The following is a 22,584-nucleotide window of genomic DNA, read 5'->3' as shown; positions in this document are numbered from 1 at the left end:
AATGACGAAGTTTCACTGTGTTTACCAGACTCGTTTGGAACCGACCTCAAATGATCCGCCTGCCTCAGCCTCCCAAAGTGCTGGGATAACACACGAGCCCAGCCTTCGGTTCTTATTTTCACCTTTTAGCAGATTTTCTCTGACATTGCTGGGGGAAAGGAAGAAGGATGCTACTGCCAGATAAAGTAGGTGACTTTTGGCAACACATTGTGTCCAAAATTGGTGGGCTCCAACCTCACTTAGAGAAAGAGGCTGCAGACCCTCACAGGGTCTGAGTGTTACAGTTCTTAAACAGGGTGTGTCTGGAATTTGTTCCTTCAGACATTCAGAGGTTTACTGGAGCGTTTCTTTTCTGATAGGTTTAGTGATCTCACCAACAAAAGTGAAGCTGCAAACCTTTACAGTGAGTCTAACAGCTACTTAAAAGTTGCACATCTGTAGTTTTTCCTTCTGGTGAGTTCGTGGTCTCACTTACTTCAAAAGAACTGCATACACTTCTACACTGACTGCACTGCTCTTAAAGGCAGCTTTAAAAACACAATGGACTCACTGAACAGCACCAACAATTATTTTAAAGAGTAAAAGAACAATCCTTCCACAGAACAGAAGCTAATCCAAAGATGTTACCACAGCCTGCCGGCGCAGTCTGCTTTTATTCCCTTATCTGACCCCACCCACTGATTGGTCTATTTTACAGAGAACTGATTGGTCCGTTTTGACATAGTGCTGATTGGTGTGTTTATAATCCTTGAGCTAGACACAGAGTGCTACACAGAAAAGTTCTCCAAGCCCCCACTAGGTTAGCTAGATGTAGAGTACCAATTGGTGCATTTACAAACCTTGAGCTAGAGAGAGTACTGATTGGTGTATTTACAAACCCTGAGCTAGACAGAGTGCTGATTGGTGCGTTTACAATCCTTTAGAGCTAGACATAAAGGTTTTCCAAGTCTCCACTAGACTCAGCTCAGCTGGCTTCACCTAGTAGACTCTCAGCCCAGCTCCGCCAATCCCCAGCCGCGCGTACACTTCTCAGCCTTTGCGTTGTCGAAAGGACCGGGCGCCACGAAGCCGGCGGCGGCGCAGGAGCCCACCGTGGAGGAAAGGCTCGGACATGGCGGGCTGCAGGTCCCAAGCCCTGCCCTACGGGGAGGCGGCGGAAGCTCCGCGAGAATACGAACGCAGCGCATGCGGGCCAGCAGTGCTGAGGGACCTAAGTAACACTCGCAGCTGCTGGCCCGGGTGCTAGGCCCCTCACTGCCCTGGGCCTGTGGCGCCGGCCGCTCCGTGTGCGGGACCCGCCAAGCCCGCGCCCGCCGGAACTCGCGCTGGTCCGCGAGCGCCTGCGCGCAGCCCCGGTTCCCGCCCGCGCGTCTTTGTCCACATCTCCCCGCAAGCAAAGGGAGGTGGCTCCGGCCTCGGCCAGCCCAGAGAGAGGCTCCCACGGTGTCGTGGCGGGCTGAAGGCCTCCTCGAGCGCTGCTGAGAGGTGACAGTGTGCTAACAGCCCTCACACTCAGCGCCTCCGCAGCCTCGGCGTCCACTCTGGCGGCGCTTAAGGAGCCCTTCAGCCCGCCACGGCACTGTGGGAGGCCCCTCACTGCTTAGGGGAAGATGTGCAGGGAGAGCGTGGACGGGAATCGGGGCTGCGCGCGGCGCTCGCGGGACAGCGTGAGTTCCGGCGGGCGTGGGCTCGGCGGGTCCCGCACACTGAGCAGCCAGCCGGCCCAGGATAATAAGGGGCTTAGCACCTGGGCCAGCAGCTGCGGAGGTTGCACCGGGTCCCTCAGCAATGCCGGCCCGTCGGCACTACCGTCAAATTCTCGCCGGGCCTTAGCTGCCTCCCGGCGGGGCAGGGCTTGGTACGTGCACCTCGCCATGTCTGATCTCTGCGGTGGGCTCCTCTCGCAGCCTGAGCCTCCCCGAAGGGCGCCGCCCCCTGTTCCCTGGCGCCCGGTCCCATGGACAGCCTAAAGGCTGAGGAGTGCAGGCGCGGCTCGGGATTGGCAGGCAGCTCCGCCTACAAACCCGTTGCAGAATCCACTGGGTGAGGAAGCCAGCTGGGCTCCTGAACCGGATGGGGAGTTGGAGAACTTTTATGTCTAGCCAGAGGATTGTATGTGCACCAATCAGCACTCTGTGTCTAGCTCAGGGTTTGTAAATACACCAATCAGTACTGCGTATCTAGCTAACCTAGTGGAGACTTGGAGAACTGGCGCTCTGTGACTCTGGGTCTAGCGCAAGGATTGTAAATACACCAATCAGCACTCTGTGTCTAGCTCAGGGTTTGTGAATACGCCAATTGGTACTCTGTATCTAGCTAACTCTGTATTTAGCTGATTAGCATTCTGTGACTGTGTCTAGTTCAAGGATTGTAAACGCACCAATCAGCACTCTGTCAAAATGGACCAATCAGCTCTCTGTAAGATGGACCAATCAACTCTCTGTAAAATAGACCAATCAGCAGGATGTGGGTGGGGTCAGATAAGGGAATAAAAGCAGGCTGCCCGGAATCAGCCGGTGGCAAGGCAGTTTCCAGAGTGGAATTGTTGATCTTTTGTTTTCTGTTATACATCTTGCTGTGCTTATTCTTTGTGTTTATTCTGCTTTTACGAGTTGTAGCATTCATTGTGAAGGTCTAGTAGGTTCACTTTCTGAAGCTATTAAGACTACATGTCTTTGGGTAAAGCATAGACAATGAACGACTCAAGACGCACTGTGTTTATAGAGTTGTTAACGCTTACCACGAAGGTTTGCAGCTTCACTCCTGACAGCAAGACTATTGATAACCCCCAGGAGGAAGAAGATTGACACATATCTGAATGTTTGGAGCAACAAACTGAGTACACAATTTTCAAGAACTGTAACGGTCACTGTCAGAATCTGTGGCTTCATTCTTGCAGTCAGTGAGGCAAAGAACCCACTGATTCTGGATGTTAGCCACGGTGGATGTTGAGGGTGAAGCCAGTTCTCGGACGCTGCCAGAGTGGATGTTGTGCTCTTTGTGTGGTCCTTAGGCTACAAAGAGTAGGAATTTTGTTGCACGTTTTATTTGGTTTTATGGCTGTCTATTATGGTAATTTTTTTTTGAGAGAGTTTAGCTTTTGTTGTGCAGTGGTGTGATTTTGGCTCATTGCAAGCTCTAGTCTCCTGGGTTCAAGTGGTTCTCGCCTGAGACTTCCGAGTCGTTGGGATTATAGGTGCCCACTACCACGCCCAGCTAATTTGTGTTTTTAGTAGAGACGGAGTTTCACCATGTTGGCCTGGCTGGCTGTGAACGCCTGTCATCAGGTGATCCCACCCACCACGACTTCCCAAAGTGCTGGGATTATAAACATGAGCCACAGCGCCTGAACAGCCATATCTGCCAAGTTTTCACATTTTTTTTTTGTTTGTTTGTTTTTTGGTGTCTCGCTCTGTCGCTCAGGCTGGAGTGTAGTGGCGTGATCTTGGCTCACCTGCAACTTCTGCCTTCCAAATTCAAGCCATTCTGCTGCCTTTAGCCTCCCGAGTAGCTGGGATTACAGGCGCCTGCCACCACACCCCTGCTTCTCACACGTGAGAAGGACACAGGTGTATCTGGCTGAGGCCAAGCTAGGAAGAACCAGAGCCTGGGTACAGCCAGGGCAATCTGTACATGTGGCCTTTGTTCTCTCTGCCAACCACCTCTCTCATTTCTCATTCCACATCTACTTGTCCATTCAACACATGTTTACTGAGTACTGGTTATGGGCCAGGCACTGTGCTAAATGCTGCATAAATATCACTCCCGTGAAACGAACATGGGAAAAAGGGGGAGGTAGGCTCTACAATGGTTAAGCCCGTTATGGAGCAGGTTAGCAGGGAATTGTCATGGAAGGAAAGAAGCTGTCAGGGGAAATGCAGATGAGTTGAAGTTTTAATTCAGGTGATCAGGTAAGGCCTCTTTGAGAAGTGACATTTGCGTAAAGACAGAAAGGAGGTGAGGGAGTGAACCGGAACATTGTCTGGAGAGGGGTTCCAGGCAGGTGAAGCAGCTGGGAGCAAGGAAGAAATACCAGTGAGGGGGAAAGAGAAGATGCCGATGTCAGGGAGGTGGATGTGTGGGGCTTTGCAAAGCACTGCCTGAGAAAAGGTTGCCAGCAGAGGGTTTTGGGTAGAGAAACGGCACACTAAGACTTAACAACACAAGCGCTCTGGTCACTGTTGAGAACAGACTAAGAGACAGAAAAAAGCCTCTTCACTGCAAGAAACAAATGCAGAGTTAGGACAGCTCTGCCATTTGCTGTGTGACCTTGTACTCTGTGCCTCAATTTCTTCCATGTGTAAAAGCAGGAGATATTCATAGTCCTCACTGCACAGAGTTGGTATGAAGTGTAAGTTAGTTAACATATGTAAAGCGCTTCCAACAGTGGCAGATAATAAGCACTGCATATGCTTTTGCTAATATTTTTATGGCTCCAGTAAATATGATCTAGAAGTAGGTGGCAGATGGGGTAGGTTAAGAAAATAGGCGTTTTTTTTTTAATGATTTATTTCTTGGGGAAAGAGTTATTGACCTTGCTCTTCAAACAAACCTATAAAATACTCCCAAAGATGTAGAAATTGGTATTGTAGACACTTGATAGACATGAATTACCTGGGAGGACTGCAACTTGGGTTTGTTTTTTACATTTTTGTTCAGGGACCTGTTAATTTGTAAAGTTCAACACATTCAGGCTCCAAAAATGATAAACTAGTGCTTAAATTGAAGCTCCATTCCCTTTCTTCATGAGCTCTTCTGTTGTGGGAGATGATCTCTGCTGCTGTTGCTGTGAGTACACACCTGTGTGTACCTGTGTTTGTCTACCAGACAATTCTTACTCAAAGCCTCTTTGTGGGAAAAACAAAACAAAACACCCAAACCTACTGATGGGCCTCAGTGACCAAATACTAAAACCTTAACATTCCCTGACATAGCTTGATCACACCCTTTCGACACATTTGTGTTTCAGGATTCCGATAACGCAGTGGGCCCCCAGTGAAAAGCTAAGCTATCTCTTAACAACGTTAATGCCAGCTAGCAACATTCCCAAACACAAATCATTGATTGATTTACTCTGGTACTAATTGAAATAGAGCAGAAACCAATTTCTTTAACTGATGACATGTTTTGATGGACTTTTCCTACACAGAAGAGCTATGTGTTCTGGTTGAGGAACGACACTACAAGAAGCAGCATATGGTAGAGTTAAGGACGTAGGCTTTGACATTAGACCTTACTTTAAATAATAGCTCTACCAGTGACCAGGACTGTAGGTAATTTAATTCTCTGAGGTTCAGCCTCTTCAAATATAAGGTGAGGGAAGGGCTCAAGAATCATCGTGGATGATCCTAATTAAGGTTTGAGGCTTGCGCCTGCATAGGGAAGAATGAGTCCCTAAAGCCATTCCCTGCTAGTTAAGACAAGTCTCTTATTAGTTGTTCAGGAAAGTCTTCAATTAAATTGAAGGTCTGGCATACTGCAACTCCTGCAAGTTCTTAGTCATTATCAGCTTTGGCTGGTTAGAATCCGCTATGATAGACACGGGCTTCAACTTAGCTCTCTGCAAGGTAGGTGCTGCTGCAAGTGGAAAGTCTGTCTTTAAGAATATGCGCTGCAATTTGCTTTATTCACTGATGATTATATTGATCGGATTTGTCTATGTTGATACTTGTAGGGGATGAAGAGGAGGGAGAAGTCAACGATGACAGCAAATTTTAGTGTAGAGCAACTGAGAGAATGGTGGTGCAGGAAACACAGGGAACAAGAGCGACTTGGAAGTGGGAATGGAGATAACATGCTGTGGACATTCGGGATCCACAGAGCTGCGTGGAAATCAGATTTAACTTGCTTTCTCTCCCCCTTAAAGATGCTTCTCAAGTAGCCTAACTCCCTAAAACAAACGGATATTTGGCATTAAGCCACATTGTTCTGCAGCCGCCATATTCTCTTGCAGGTAGAAGGCAGGGCCTTCCTGGTGTAAACAAACAAGATCGGGCTAAAGTGACAATCCTCCCTGATGGCCCGCATCTGGTTTATACCCTCTATTAATGGGGTCCTTCAAAATCCAGCCTCAGATGCCCTCCTCCCGCAGCGGTGGCCTCCACCTCCGGCCTGGTCCCGCTTACATGGTCCAGCTTGTGCAAGACCCAATTCCAGCTCCGGGTTTCCGGCTTTTGGCCACTCAGGATTGGACCTGGGACTGGAGCTGGTCGGCCCTGCAGGTGCTGGGCCTGGGGACTGAGGAAGCACAGAGATTCCCCGCCCCGTTCCCCGCCTTCGGCACTCGCGGCGAGGCACCGTCCCACTCCCCGCCCCCGGGATGCAGGGCGCGTGAGGCTATTCGGCAGCTCAAGCCCCGCCCCCACCGTCTCCATTCTCTGCTCACCCCTCTCCCAGGACACTGCGCAGGCGACACGACGCCCCGCCTGTCGCCCCGCCTTTCTCCGCGCCCTGCCGCGCCCCAGGGACGCAGCGCGCACAGGGACGCAGCGCGCACGCAACCGCGTTTCCGGCGCGAGCTGGCTGCTGTGCCTGGCTGCTTGTGCGCGCTTGTGGACCGCGTGGGCCTGCGGGAGATCGGTGCGGCTCCTTGGGGAGTATGGTTATTATTTCTGCCACTTTTAACTTTTAGGGATTATTTAGGAGTTTCACGGCCGTCTGCTTTTCGTCTTGCCAATTCAGCCGGGCCTGTAGGCCGTGTGGTCGGTGCTTTTCTCGTTCGGTATTTTCTGCTTGTCTTGAAAGAGGCTGTGGATGGGCGGAGTCCCCGAGCTCCTGAGGCAAAGGCTTACCCATGTAGCATAGTGTTGCCTCGTTTCCTGATGGTTTTGTTGCTCCATCTCTTTAAAAGCCTCCCTTACTCAGTGCCGCCTCGAGTTGAGAAGTGTGGGCAAGGTCCCAAGCCTTCTGCCCTTCCCTGTTTTATGGGAGCTTAATTCTTTCTTTTTTTTTTTTTCTGTCCTTGAGGGTCTCACTCTGTCGCCCAGCCTGGAGTGCAGTAGCCTGAATATGTGTCATTGCAGCCTCTGCCTCCTGGGCTCAAGCCATCCTCCCACCTCAGCCTCCCAAGTAGCTGGGATTACAGGTGCACGCCACCATGCCCGATTTTTTTTTTTTTTTTTTGTATTTTTTAATAGAATATGGGTTTCACCATGTTGGCCAAGCTGTTCTCGAACTCCTAACCTCAGGTGATCCGCCTGCCTGGGCCTCCCAAAGTACTGGGATTACAGGAGTGAGCCACCTTGCCTGGCCTAATTCTTTAAACAGAATAAATGGGGTATGCATTGCTTTCCATCCTGTTAGGCTCACTGCATACAGGATACTTTTCTGTAACAAAATACGAGCTGTTTTTCCAAGGTTGCAATGTCACCTGTGATTTTGACTTGAGTTTTCGTATATTTTATCCCCCTCTTCTGCCCTCCTACCAAGAACTGTGAGTTGGATGCAGAAGTTTCTAAAAAACTTGAGTATTGAAATTGGCTGTTGCAGCAGGGATGAAAAGCAACACCCCTGCCTCCCCCCGAAAGAGACATGAAAGTAGTTGGATTAAGGGCACGGGAGTATTTGCTTTCCGATTTAGTGATAACGTGAGTACTTGATGAAATGGCTAACACATTCCCTGATTATAGAGTTGGTCAGTGGATCTTGCTGAGTTTCCTGTGGGCCTATGTGAAATGATCGGCATCTGTTCAGCGTTACTATGTGCTAAGCACCTTTGCATGTGTCATCCGTTGAATGCTCACAACAGCCCCAGGAAATTGGTACCAGTGTTATCCTCATGGTACATGAAGGATACTGAGACTTAGGTTGCGTAACTTGCAGGTTGGACACACTTCTTTCTGACTGCTGGAGAGCTGTGCTTTTAACCACCTCTGATCCAGCTTGTTTTCCCCAGATTCTTGTTCTCTTTTCTGGACTGAGAAGAGAAGAATGGAGAAGAGCCCCTTCCCATTGTGAGTGGACAGGAAATGGGTATGGAGTAGCCAGGAGCTTCTGGAAACCAGAGTTCCTTTCCTCAGCTGAAAAGAACCCTAAGAGTAGACTGCCTGGGATTGCGTGGGGGATGGGAGGATCACTGGACCTGTGGGCCAGAGACTTGGGTTTGAGTCCCAGCTCTGGCTTTGCTGAGATGTGTGACTCTCAGAAAGTCATCCAACCTCTGTGGGCCTTATTTTCAGTGATAGAACCTGTGGGGAATGATTACCTTTTAGTCTCATCCTATGACAATATGGTTTGTTTTTAAAGCCAGGTTAGCACTGACTTCTCTCTCGTGTTTTCAGAGTGCCTTTGCATTGGTTTGGCTTTGGCTACACAACACTGGTTGTTTCTGGTGGGATCGTTGGCTATGTAAAAACAGGTATGGTTTTGTTGTTACTTAGCCTCTTAACATCTTCACGTTGTTCCAGTGAAATGTGAGTGCCTGGGTACCCCTGAGAAGCAAGCTCATTTGAGTCAGGTTTGCTGTAGGACCCCAAGCTGGAGTGCAGGCTTCCTTGTCAGTGTTGCAGCTCCTGCACTTGCCTTCTGGTTATCTGGTGAAGCTGAGCCAGGCCTCTTGTGGAATTACTTGTTTTTGCCTCTTTATCTAAAGATAGGCAGGGGTGGGTGTAGTTTATTATCATTGACTACCGTGCATCAGCCACGACCCCCAAGTGCCATCTCTGGGCTCATGTAGGAGGAAACCTCTGGTCTACACAGACTGGTATTTTGAAGTCTCCTCATTAGGCCAGGCAGGGGTGTGTGAGTGGCTGTGCTTGTTTCTGCCCCCTAGTCCTTGCCTGCATTCCCACCCCAGCCCCCACACAAGAATTCTTATTGTCCTGATCTTCTATTTTTTTTTAACCACCTGGCCCTATTTCCCTTTCCTTTTGTGATTTGCTGGAGGTCCTGCCTGTACACAGTTCCAGCCCTTCATAGTTAATCAGGCCTGTTTAGAAAGAAGGCCTAGCCATAGTTCCATCTAAGGAGGGAAGATGGCCTTCTTTCCTTTCCTTAGATGGAAGTGCCCTGCCTGTTAGAGGAGAGAAAAATGGGGTGGGAAGACCCTGACTTCTCTGAGAAGATAGCACACTCCCCGAAACATCTTCCTGCTTGAGTCCACCTTGGCTATGAGCCGTGTTGAGAGTTCTCTGTGCTGTCCTTTGTAGGGCAGGGATCTGGTGGATTCCGTTAGTGAAATAAGTGCCAGACATTACAATGCAAGCTGTGTTTGCTTCCCTCTAGGCAGGGTGCCGGCCCTGGCTGCAGGGCTGCTCTTCGGCAGCCTAGCCGGCCTGGGTTCTTACCAGATGTCTCAGGATCCAAGGAACGTTTGGCTTTTCCTAGGTATGTCTGCTTCAGCGGCTCCTTAGGGCAGTCGTGTATCTGCAGTACTCTTTGCCAAAAGACCCTGGTTTGGTGGGATGGAGCGAGTTCTTCACACTTAATTTACTACAGTTTCACTGCTTCTCCAAGTCCAAGTCCTCAGAAAGTTTGAAAATAGGAGAAGGGTGGCGAAAATTGTCCTGGTTCCTGTTTATCATTTATGTAGAGAATACGGAAAGATTTCCATACCTCATGAATTGTGTGACTCTCAGAAAATCATCCATCCTCTGTGGGCCTTATTTTCAGTGTTTACCTAGTAGAATTAGCATCAAACTTGTATTACCTGTATTTACCCAGTAAAATTAGCATTAAACTTGTGTAAGACAAATATGTGTCAACCGTTGAGGTTTTCCGCTGAAAACCATTGGCCTCAGCATCACTAAAATATCACACATCTGGGTTAGGTTTGCATCCACGTTGCATTTTTCCCGTTTGAAAATCACCTCTTTAGCAGTCAGCTAAATAAATATATAAGACATAGGCCATGCCTTCAAGGAGTTTTCAACTGACTTCACTGGGGAAGTAAGACATGAGCATAGAAGCAGGACTGGAAATGTACCCTCTGAGCAGCATGGATAGTGAGTGGGGTGGGGGACCGAGGAGTCCTTATCAGAGTGGCTTTCAGCACATTTCTGTGGGGCTCCACCCATGTATCAGACGCTGCTAGGAGTGTGGGTTCCTCACTGTCTCCACAAACCCCATGTGAGAATGAGTGCCATGTGGGAGGGAGAAGCCGTGTGATCTGTACACATCAGCCGGGGTTGGGAAGGGAGGTCAGTGATGGCTCATGGGGTGTGCTGGGGAAGGAGGTGCGTCCAGGTCCTAGCTCTGCCTAACAGCTCCCTCCCTCATGCTGCAGAATGACTTTGAGCCTGCTTTTTCCCTTTCTCTGATCCTGCTCCACTCAGCAAATGACCTCATGCCTATTGTAGAGAAAAAACAGCAGCCATCAGGTGGGGATTCCCTGGAGCCTTTAATCTCCAAGCCTCACCTCCTCCTGTTTTCCCTCCTGTCCAACACCAGTGTCCTCCTCTGGGCTTTGGGTGTCTTCTCCCTGACCTTCTCCAGACCTTTACACCGGCAAGGATCCTGTCTTGTATTTATAGTCCTCCTTTTAGGTGGATCCCCCCATTGATAATCAGATGTGCTTGTCTCTTTCCTCTTCATAAACTTCTTTTTTTTTTTTTTTGAGACAGAATCTCACTGTGTTGCCCAGGCTGGAGTGCAGTGGCGCGGTCTTGGCTCACTGCAACCTCTGCCTCTTGGGTTCGAGTGATTCTCCCGCTTCAGCCTTCTAGGTAGCTGGGATTACAGGCACCTCCCACCACGTCAGGCTAATTTTTGTATTTTTAGCAGATACAGGGTTTCGCCATGTTGTCCTGGCTGGTCTGGAACTCCTGACCTCAGGTGATCTGCCCGCCTTGGCCTCCCAAAGTGCTGGGATTACAGCTGTGAGGCACCATGCCCAGCCAAGAGGGCAAGAGGGAGGGAGTGGGAGGCCAGAAGCCTACAGCACCTGGTATTTCCCCCAAGGTGGGGTGGTATTCTCCCATCCAAGTACCATGCAGGACCGACTTTGCTTAGCTTTTGGGAGCAGACAAGATCGAGCATGTTCAGGGTGGTATGGCAGGTAGACCAAAAACTTCTTAAAGATCATTTATGCAGCTGGGCGCGGTGGCTCACGCCTGTAATCCCAGCAGTTAGGGAGACCAAGGCAGGCGGATCACCTGAGGTCGGGAGTTCGAGACCAGTATGACCAACATGGAGAAAGCCCCGTCTCTACTAAAAATACAAAATTAGCCTGGCGTGGTGGCTGGCACCTGTAATCCCAGCTACTCGGGAGGCTGAGACAGGAGAATCGCTTGAACCTGGGAGGTGGAGGTTGCAGTGAGCCGAGATGAAGTCACTGTACTCCAGCCTGGGCAACAGGAGCGAAACTCCGTTTCAAGAAAGAAAAAGATCATTTATGCTTCCTCTCCCATCCCACATGATCAGCCCATCTCAGTCTCCGTTTCTATCCCTGTGTTTGTGGAACAGCTCTCCCTGAGGCTGCCAGTGACCTGTGTTTGTACAAAATCCAATCTACATTTTTCAGTCCTCATTTTACTTGGCCATTTAGCAGTTCTCAGCATGGTTGACCAATCATTTTCCATTCTCCTGGTTTCCCTTTTTATCCTCTCAGTCTCTTTTGGCAACTCATTTTCCTTTTTGGCCACTAGACATTGAAGTTCTTCAGGCTCTTTTTGTCTACTCACTTGACAGTTTGTAAGTATCATCAAAGTCTATGCCTTTAGTTTCCACCAATACACAAATGACACAAATTTGTCTCCCCTCCAGGCTGGATTCTCATGTATTCATTTGCCCACTTTCCTTCAGATGTCTCCAGGAATCTGCCCGGACCTAACCTCATGGCCACACACTCCTCCTGTCTACTGTTCTCCATCCATTCGGGTCTTGATTGCTCTCTTTCCCCTCCACCGCCCCCTTTCTGACTAATCCATCAGCAGGTCTTCTCGACACTATCTCCAGCCCTTATCCTGAGTTGTCCTCTTTTTCATCTGCACAACCATCATCTTAGTCCCAGTTATCCCCTCTTTCTTACCTGCATTCCCAAGGACGTTCCTTAGCTGGTATCCCCATGTACCCTCTAGTTTCCCTGAAGTTTGTTCTGTATGGTACATCTAGAACTATGCTTTCAAAATGCAACTCTGGACCGGGTACAGTGGCTGACGCCTATAGTCCTAGCACTTTGGGAGGCTAAGGCAGGCGGACTGCCTGAACTCAGGAGTTTCAGACCACCCTGGGCAACATGATGAAACCCCGTCTCTACTAAAATTGAAAAAAAATTAGCCGGGCACGGTGCCAGGTGCCTGTAGTCTCAGCTACTTGGGAGGCTGAGACTTGAGGATTGCTTGAACTGGGGAGGTAGAGGTTGTAGTGAGCTGAGATCATGCCACTGCACTCCAGCCTGTGTTGCAGAGTGAGACTGTCTCAAAAAATCATAATAATAATGCAACTCTGTTGATGCATCCTTCTGCTTAGTAGCCTTTAATAGCTTCTCATTGCTCTTATGATGAAAACCCAATCTCTAGTATGGCCTTCAAGGCTCCATGTGGCCTGGCCCCTCTTACTTGCAGACTGCATCTTGACTTCTGTGCCACACTGCCCATTTAGGGTGAATGTGCCATGCTCCCTGTCAACCACCGGGCCTCTGCATGTACTGTCCCCTCTGCCTTTCTGGAAAGGGCATTCCCATCCTTCAGCTTATTAACTCCTGTAATTTCAGATCTCAGCCAGTCTTCACTTCCTTGACTAAAAGCCTTGCATGATCTCCCTGAATAGGTTGATCCCGTGTTGAGCTTTTTTGTGTAGCATCAATTATACCTGAAGAACAAATTGTACCTTGTTTTTCTTTGTGTGATTGTTTAAAGTCTGTCCCATCAGACCTGAAGCACTGTAAAAGGGCAAAGACAGTTACAATTACCTTTTTATTCTCCAGGACCTAGCACAGCGCTTGACATGTAGTAGGTACTTTGACAGTTACCCAGTGGGAATTGCATGCAGGGTAGAGGAAATAGTGTCTGCAGGGCGTGAGAAACAGCAGCATTTTGGAGAAAACTAACACATTGATGGCTAAAGGGGGGGTTTTGCAGAAGATGAGTGGTAAGAGATGAGGCTGGAAGGGCAGGCAGGGCCCAGGCTGTGAAAGGCCCTGTTTGGCCAATATTGGTACTTGGACCCATAGGATGTGGGCAGCCAGTAATCTCCCCCCACTTGGAGAAGGAGGAATAAGCATAGGGTGAGGTGTGACCCTTGAGAGATGGGTGGGGCTTGGTCCACTTCTGATTCCCCTGCATAGAAGATGTAATGAGTTTTGACCCTTCTTTGTATCTTTTTCAGCTGCTACATCTGTTACTTTTGTTGGTGTTTTGGGATTGAGATCCTACTACTATGGAAAAGTCATGCCTGTAGGTTTAATTGCAGGTGCCAGGTACTTTCATTTGTTACTCTTCTTTACCATGTAGAATTCAGTTTATTCCCCAGGATACTTTATGCATTCAAAACCTTACTTGTTTCAGGATATCTGATGCTATGCATCAGCTGACATTTGATTTATACACTAATAGGAGATGCTTCAAAAACAATGGTTGATTGAATGTCACAATGACATGAGTATATCCATTCACTGTCTAGATGGCTTTCTTCTCTGGTCCTAGCTCCTCCCTATATGGTGGCAGAAGTTTTAGTGCAAAGCTATGACTGCAACCTTTTGTGTGACTTGCAGGGAATGTGTGGGGTCCCATATTTCTTAGATGTGTAGGTGTCTTTTATAGAAAGTTTTGCTAAAAGGGAATTTTGATTGAATCCTGTTTTCTAATTTTGATTATAATATGTAAACCAAATTGTGGTTTTTAAAAAATTTAGTTGTAGGCCAGGCACAGTGGCTCACACCTGTAATCCCAGCACTGTGAGAGGCCATGGTGGGAGTATCACTTGAGGTCAGGAGTTCGAGACTAGCCTGTCTGACATGGTGAAACCCCTCTCTATGAAAAATACAAAAATTAGCTGGGCGCAGTGGTGCATGCTTGTAATCCCAGCTACTCGGGAGGTCGAGGCAGGAGACTCACCTGAACTGGTGAGACGGAGGTTGCAGTCAGTTGAAATTGTGCCGCTGCACTCCAACCTGGGCAACAGGGTGAGTGAGACTCCGTCTCAAAAAAAAGAAAAACAAAAAAATCGGTTGTTAAGTATGATAAAGACGTGCTGAAGGCAGGGGAATTTTAACACACCTGTTTTGGGGAAAGATTACATACTCTACTCTCATCATAGTTGCGATGCTGCTGGTGTAATATTTTATACCTGAAGCAAAAGAGTCAGTGTGGAGCAAAGTCTAGAGCAGTAAACTGAGAGGCTGGAGATTTGACCATTAATCAGATCCGTGAGGGTGGGGCGGCCTTGCTCTCTCTTGCCTCCGTTTCTTCATCTCTTCAAATTATTGGCAGTTGGATTAGGATCCAGCTCATGTGTGCTATTTTAAGACCTCAGTATGAGACTGTCCCTTGGCTTGCTTTTCCTCTGGTTCCTCCAGGGATGGAAATTTTACCTCTGACCACTCTTGCCTTAGTACCTCCTCCCCCACGCAGTTGTGAGGAACCTGCAGAGTTTAGTTCCTTAAAAACATAGTTGCCTGTTCTGTCCTTTACCTGACGTTTTCTATCTTGTTTCTTTTAAACAGTTTGCTGATGGCCGCCAAAGTTGGAGTTCGTATGTTGATGACATCTGATTAGCAGAAGTCATGTTCCAGCTTGAACTCATGAAGGATTAAAAATCTGCATCTTCCACTGTTTTCAATGTATTAAGAGAACTAAGTGCAGCATTTTTGCATCTGACATTTTACCTAAAAAAAAAAGACACCAACCTTGGCGGAGGGGTGGAAAATCAGTTGTTACCATTATAACCCTACAGAGGTTATAATGAGGATGTAACATAAGCTTATGGAGACCCTCATAGAGCTCGATTCTTGTGTATCGATGTTATCTCTTCTTTCTGTATCTATAGGTAAATCTCAAGGGTAAAATGTTAGGTGTTGACATTGAGAACCCTGAAACCCCATTCCGTGCTCTGAGGAACAGTGTGAAAAAATAGAGTATCTGTTCTTTTGCTCATCTTAGATTATAGACTGACTTTGAAATTATGTTAAGTGAAATATCATTGAAAATAAAGTTTACTATAAATAATATTTCCTATGGTGTCTTCATTGCCAGAGCTGTCTAGTTCATAGAATGACATGGTGCTAGCCACAGGATATAGCAACTTGAAAGTATTTTGTTGATATTTAGAAATTACCTATTTTGAGAAATTTAAGGACCAAGGAAAGTTATTTGATTGTACATTGCATTGAAGCTTGTTTCAAAATGACCTCTGAGGATTTTTTTTTGTTTTTTAAGAGACAAGGTCTTTCTCTGCCACCTAGCCTGGAGTACAGTGGTACGACTATATCTCACTGTAACCTCAAACTCTTGGGTTCAGTCCTCCCACCTCAGCCTCCTGAATAGCTGGTACTACTGGTGCATACCACCTCGCTAACTTATTTTATTTTTTTGTAGAGATGCAGTCTTGCTCTGTTGCCCAGGCTGGTATCAAACTCCTGGCCTCCCAAAGTGGTGGCGTAATGAGCATGAGCCACTGTACCTGGCCACTGAGGATTTCTAAGATTAGGACTGTGTAGCAAAAAAAGAAGAAAAAAATGTGGTTTTTTTTTTGTTGTTGTTAATTAGTTCATACATAATTGTGAAACTAGAAGACCCATCTAGAGCTTGAATCGCCTCATTTGGTCTCTACATTGGACACGTTTACTGGATACTGGTACGTTTTTAGTTTACTTTATTCATGTTTCAACATGAATTAATCTGGTGCCCCTTGCTTTAGTTTTCATTCCGTTTGAAAAGGTAAGGAGCTGGGCGCGGTGGCTCACACCTGTAATCCCAACACGTTGGGAGGCCGAGGTGGGTGGATTACAAGGTCAGGAGTTTGAGACCAGCCTGGCCAACATGGTGAAACCCTGTCTCCACTAAAACTTCAAAAATTAGCTGGGTGTGGTGGCATGCGCCTGTGATCCCAGCTACTCAGGAGGCTGAGGCAGGAGAATTGCTTGAACCCGGGAGGCAGTGGTTGCAGCGAGCTGAGATTGTGCCACTGCACTCCAACCTGGGCGACAGAGTGAGACTCTTGTCTCAAAAAAAAAAAAAGATATTTGCTACTAACTGATACTGGTTGAGTTTAGAGTATAGTTCAGACACTTTATGTATTTGCGTAAGCCCCTTGATGGTGGTCCTAGTTTTCCATCCTTTTTTATAGGACTCTGGACAATTGAGGGCACTTGTGTTGCAGTGGTAGAGGCATCAGAAGGCCATAGACCATCCAAAGCTACCAGCCTCCCAGGCTTCCATAGCTAAGAGTTTGAATCACGGTGTTGGCCCTGTTTTCATCTATCATGGAGTGTTTCCAAAGGCCCCCCTTTTTTGCCACTTTCAGTCCTAGAGGAGCACCTGAATCCTGAATGACAAGGTTCCCTGAAGGTGGGAGTTAGTTTAGGTGCCAAGTAGATCCCTGTGTGACTATTTGGTCCTCAGCAATCAGCCTGGAAAATTCTAAGGCAGCCCACAGATGAGAGGCAGGAAGTCTTCATAGCCCTTGCCAAGTCCCCTCGTCCCTGCTTCTCTGCAAAGGTCCCGGAGTATTTACTGCCTAAGGGTTGCGCTGGGTCCTAGCAGTGCAAGGAACAAGCCATGGTGCTTGCTCTTCTGGAGTCTAGTGGAGGAGGCGGACGTCTAAACAAAGGCAGTACAGAAATAAGTGTATAATGGAGGTAGATCTCTATTACTGTGGGGGCACACGGAGGGGAGTGGGCATTTCTGTTTAGGGAGTCAAGGTAGGCTTCACAAAGGAACCAATAGTTAAACTGAGCCTTGTCAGTTGATTCATGAGTCAGTTGACATGAACTCCTTTTGTGAGTTGTCTATGAGGAATTCATAGGTAAGGAAGGGCAAATGTCTCGGATAGAGGGAACAATACATACAGTGCCTCAAAGGCATGAAACTATGTAGCACAGCTGGGTTCAACCCTTTCCTTAGGGATCTAATTTTTTTTTTTTTTTGAGATTGAGTATGGCTCTTGTTGCCCAAGCTGGAGTGCAATGATGCGATGTCAGCTCATTGCAACCTCCACCTACCGGGTTCAAGCGATTCTGCCTCATCCTCCTGAGTAGCTGGGATTACAGGTGTGCACCACCATACCCGGCTTTTTTGTATTTTTAGTAGAGATGGGGTTTCACCATGTTGGCCAGGCTGGTCTTGAACTCCTGACCTCAGGTGATCTGCCCGTCTCGGCCTCCCAAAGTGCTGGGATTACAGACGTGAGCCACCGCGCCCGGCCGGATGTTTACTATTTAGTTTACCATTCCCATACTGATAGAAATATGTCTTGTTTAATGTCTTTGATAGCCGGGAGCAGTGGCTCACGCCTGTAATCCCAACACTTTTGGGAGGCCGAGGTGGGCAGATCGCCTGAGGCGTTTGATATTACAAAGGATGGTGTACCAAGAAATACCCTCATGGAAATCCCCATGAACATGTGCAAAGGAATCTGTAGGTTACATTCCTCAATGCTGAGTCAGAGCATCTCAGCATTTAAAACTGTGATTGCCCTCAGAAGAAAATGCACCAATTTACCCTCCCACTAGCGGTGGCTAACTGTGGAATTGAACTTTTTAAAAATCTTTGACACGTTAAGCTGAAAGTCTGCAAACTTATTCTGTAAAGGACCAGATAGCATTTTAGGCTTCGCAGCCCATCTGCGTCCCAGCTGCTCACCTCTGCCTTTGTAGAATGAAAGCAGCCATAGCCAATCGGTAAATGAGTGTAACTGTTCCAATAAAATTATACGTATGGGCCCTGAAATCTAGATTTCATATGATTTCTACATATCACAAAATAGTAGTCTTATATTGATTTTTTTTCAACCATTTCTAAATGCAAATCCATTCTTAGCTTGCTGTCTGCACAAAAACAGGCAATGGACTAGAATTGGCTCGCTGACCATAGTCATGCCTGTAAGAGTTAAAGAAAGAAGAAAGAAACATGAAACGCGGCTTTGCAGTCAGAGACAGGTTTTCTTTAGTTAAAACCTGAGAGGCCTCCCAGCCGATTTCAGTTAGGAGCACTTTCTCCTGCAGACTAAGAGTGTATGTTGGTTTTAGGGTGAGGGGACTTATCAGAAGCTTGGAATGTTTGTGTGTGTTCATGGCGGGGTTGGAATCTCTCTGGGAGGAGGGGTTATCTTGGGACGAACATCTTCCCGGCTGGAGGGGTCTTACCTTGGGGCCAGCATGTCTCTGGTCTGGGAGGGGTTTGAATGTTTCTGGTTGAAGATGTTGTGGTTTATGGTAGTGCTGACCTTACCCATTAGGCTGATGCCCTTTGAATTCAGGCGGTTTTTATGAAGGTGAACTTGAGAATGAGGGCTTGTCCAAGATGATGATGCTCCTGCTCTGTCCATGCCAACTCCTAATTTATCCAAAAAATGTTATCTAATGGTTTCGGTGATTTACTTATGAATTATTGAGCATCTTTCATACATTTATTGACCAGTTATATTTTTTTCTGTGAGCTGCCTTTAATCTCATTTGTTCACGTTTTTGGTTTTTTAATTGAAAACACTGGATAGTCTGAGACTCTCTAGTATAAAAATGTGTTCTTTATTATATGTATTGAAAATATTTTCCTTCCATTTGTTGTCTCTTGATTTTGTTTATTTTGCTGTTGTACAGAAAGTAAACATTTATGAAATCAAATTTATTATATTTTGTTTGTGGCTTTCAGATTGAAACCACCATTGCAAAATTGTAACTGAGATAGTGGAAGAGATCCGGCCTAACCAATTCCATCTTACTTCTCACCTCCAGGCTGTCTTAGTTCATGCTGGTGTGGGCTGAACTAACTGTGGGAGGAACTTAGTTTATAGTTTAAAACAACGATGAAGGCCTGGCGTGGTGGCTCACACCTGTAATCCCAACACTTTAGGAGGCTGAGGTGGGTGGATCATGAGGTCAGAAGATGGAGACCATCCTGGCCAACACAGTGAAACCCTGTCTCTACTAAAAATACCAAAAAAAAATTAGCTGGCATGGTGATGGCGGGCACCTGTAATCCCAGCTACACGGGAGGCAGAGGCAGCAGAACTGCTTGAACCTGGGAGGCAGAGGATGCAGTGAGCCGAGATCGCGCCACTGCACTCCAGCCTGGCGAAAGAGCAAGACTCTGTGTCAAACAAAACAAAACAAAAAACCCAAAGATGAATAACAGTCCTTTCCCGAAACAAACCCCCTTCTTACCTGGAGACTTGACTGCCTTTGTAGCTTAGCCAAAAGATTAGAAAATATGATTTAGGAGTCATAAGGAGTTGGAGGCTACAAGATTCTGACCGTTCCCAAATTGCTCCTGGGGGTAACATCACTATTGTAAAGCCTAAAATCAGTGCTTGAGATATTTTGCAGTCCCTGCACTTGATGGATCACCTGGCATCACCCAGATTGATAAACTGGCTCATCTGATCTTGTGGCCCCCACCCAGGAACTGACTCAGTGCAAAAGGACAGCTTGTACTCCCTATGACTTAATCTCCCACCGGACCAATCAACACTCCTGACTCACTGGCTGCCCCCGGCACACCAAGTTATCCTTAAACACTTCGATCCCTGAATGCTCTGGAAGACTGATTTGAGTACCGATAAAACTCCAGTCTCCTGCACAGCTGGCTCTGCGTGAATTACTCTTTCTCTATTGCAATTCCCGTCTTGATAAATCGGCTCTGTCTAGGCAGAGGGCAAAGTGAACCCATTGGACCGTTATAAGATTTTGTGTCTTTGGAAAGCACTTCACATTTTTACTCTTTTTTTTGAGATGGAGTCTCGCTTAGTCACCACAACCTCTGTCTCCCAGGTTCAAGCGATTCTCCTGCCTCAGCCTCCCGAGTAGCTGGGATTAAAGGCATGTGCCACCACGCCTGGCAAATTTTCTATTTTTAGTAGAGACAGGGTTTCTCCATGCTGGTGAGGCTGGTCTCGAACTCCCGACCTCAGGTCGGGACCTCTCGCCCAGGCTGGAGTGCTGTGGCACGATCTGGGCTCACTGCAGCCTCCACCTACTGGGTTCAAGTGATTCTCCTGTCTCAGCCTCCCTAGTATCTGGGACTACAGGCATGTGCCACCATACCTGGCTAATTTTGTATTTTTAGCAGAGCTGGTGTTTCACCATGTTGCCCAGGCTAGTCTCAACCTCCTGACCTCAGGTGATCCACTCACCTCGGCCTCTCAAAGTGCTGGGGTTATAAACGTGAGTCACCACTGCACTTGGCCATTCATGCATTCATTCATGCATTCATCTTAGTATGGACTCATGGATAGTTCTTTTTTCTTGGGGTTGTAATACTTATTTTCTTGCTCAAATTGTTGAGCTTTGGCCATTGGAAACTCAGTTGACCTCTGCCAAAGGGTTTGTGTGTTTGTAGAACTTCCTTATTGGGCTAGTTTGTGTGTTTGTAGAACTTCCTTATTGTCTGGCACTACAAGACGTTCTAGGCTCATCTTGTATATTTCCTGTCCTAGTACTAGAATCAGCCATTTCTCCAAGTAGCCCTGGTTCCTTTTATTGAACAGTGGTATTGGAAACCAGTATCTGAGTACTAGGTATGCTTGTTGCTACTGGGCTGAAATCTACTTAAAAACATTTTTTTTACATTGTTACTCTTTTTCTAGCTTCCTATTGCTCAAATTCAGCATGTTTTCCATGCTCGCTTCTTTCACAAATAAACCAGGCTCATAATTTTTTTCTGAGATCTGTTTTGGCTGGATGTTACACGTGTTAATATAGAGGTATATTATTGTCCATTTCTAAAAGGCTTTTCATTTCAATTTTGATATTTCCTTTTTGAAACATTTATTTAGAACAATATTTTTGAATTTTTAAGTGGATAGATTTGGGGGCCATGGCTTTTTGTGATATTCCAATTTTATTACACTGTAGAAAGAGATTGTGGTTTGCATATTTCTACATTTGAGAATTTAAGATTTTTTTTTTTTTGTGGCCTAACAATCGGGTTACATTTTTTGTGAATGTTACATGTATTTAAGAAGAATGTGAAGATTTTCCTTGTTGGTCAAAGTTCTATATGGTATACTTTTGAAAAACTTAGTTTACTGTGTTATTAAGTATTTCTTTACTTATTTCAGGTCTCTAGATTTTTTTTTCTGAGAAAAACCTCCTACTCTGATCATTTCTTTTTATATTTATAAATCTTTGCTTTATATATTTATGTTGTTTTAACATTTTATTTCGAACATTTTCATATCTACAGGAAAGTTTCAATAATCTTCAGGAGCAGCCACATACCCTTCACCTAGTCGCACTGATTCACCCGTTGTTAGCATTAGGCACATTCTCTCTCTCTAAATACACACACAGACACACACACATGAACAGAAATGAAAAAGCCTCTAAAGTATCAGCAAATCAAGTCAAACAATATAGAAAAGGAATAATATACCACAATCCAGTGGGATTTACATGCAAGGCTGAGTTGCAAGATTTGAAAATCAATTAATGTAAACATCACATTCACAGGCTGATGAAGAAAAATCACATGAGCACATCAATAAATGCAGAAAATGGATTTGGGAAAATCCAACATCCATGTATAATACAAACTCCCAGAAAACTGGAAAGAGGAGCTTTCTCAAATTGGTAAAGCGTATCTATTTAAAAACCCCTACAGCTAACATAAATACTTAATAAGGGGAGAAATTAGATGTTTTCCCTGCTAAAACCAGAACAAGGTAAGGCTATCTACTCTCACCATTCCAGTGCTATACTGGAAGTCCTAGCTAATGCAATAAGACAATAAAAGCAAGTAAAAGGTATACTGATTAGGAAGGAATAAATAAAACTGTTTTGGTTGCAGATGACATGATTGTCTGTGCAAAGTCCCAAAGAATCAACAAAGAAACTCCTGGAACTAATAAGTGATTATAGCAGGTATGAGGATATAAGGTTAATATATGAGTCATTTGCTTTCTTATATACCAGCAATGAAGAATTGAAGTTTGAAATTGAAAATACAGTATTGGGGGGGGAGAAAAAATTACAGTATAATTTACATTAGCACCAAAAAACCTCACATATTTAGCTATAAATCTAACAAAATATGTACAAGATCTATATGAGAAAAACTACAAAACCAATGAAAGAAGTCAGAGAAGATATCAGTTCTCCCCACTTGATCTAGATTCAGTGTAATCCCAATCAAAATCCCAGTAAGTTACTTTGTGGATATCGACAGTCTGATTTTAGAGTTTATACGGAGGGGTAAAAGACCCTAATAGTCAACATAATATATTGAAGGAGAGAGACAAATTGGAGGACTGACATTACTCAACTTCAAAACTTTTATAAAGCTAAAGTAAATAAGACAGTGTGGTATTGGGAAAGAATAGACAAATAGATCTGGAACAGAATAGAGGATCCAGAAAAAGACCCACATAAATGCAGTCAAATGATCTTTAACAAAGGGAGCAGAGGCAAGTCAACGAAGAAAAAAGGTAGACTTTTCAACAAATGTGCTGGTGCAGTGGCTCATGCCTGTAATCCCAGCACTTTGGAAGGCCAAG

General features: G+C 46.1%; 1 protein-coding gene across 3 annotated transcripts; it reads left to right on the top strand.

The window, feature by feature from the left end:
* Positions 1 to 6,454: 6,454 nt before the first annotated feature.
* On the top strand, positions 6,455 to 15,103 carry LOC104657369 (transmembrane protein 14B). 3 transcript variants are annotated; one of them, XM_030928752.1, is made up of 6 exons: positions 6,455 to 6,579; positions 7,822 to 7,952; positions 8,280 to 8,356; positions 9,223 to 9,324; positions 13,264 to 13,354; positions 14,600 to 15,103. In XM_030928752.1, the coding sequence occupies exons 2-6, from the start codon at positions 7,930 to 7,932 to the stop codon at positions 14,649 to 14,651; spliced, it is 345 nt and encodes a 114-aa protein (XP_030784612.1). In that variant the 5' UTR covers positions 6,455 to 6,579; positions 7,822 to 7,929; the 3' UTR covers positions 14,652 to 15,103. The 3 variants fall into 3 exon arrangements, with proteins under 3 accessions (XP_030784612.1, XP_030784611.1, XP_030784610.1); XM_030928751.1 differs by having other exon boundaries at positions 6,536 to 6,601; positions 7,895 to 7,971; XM_030928750.1 differs by lacking the exon at positions 6,455 to 6,579 and adding an exon at positions 7,146 to 7,586 and having other exon boundaries at positions 7,822 to 7,971.
* The last annotated feature ends 7,481 nt before the right edge of the window (positions 15,104 to 22,584 follow it).

The sequence above is a fragment of the Rhinopithecus roxellana genome, chromosome 4 (assembly GCF_007565055.1).
Source record: "Rhinopithecus roxellana isolate Shanxi Qingling chromosome 4, ASM756505v1, whole genome shotgun sequence".
Taxonomy (NCBI): Eukaryota; Metazoa; Chordata; class Mammalia; order Primates; family Cercopithecidae; genus Rhinopithecus; species Rhinopithecus roxellana.
This window is presented reverse-complemented; position numbering and strand designations above follow the sequence as displayed.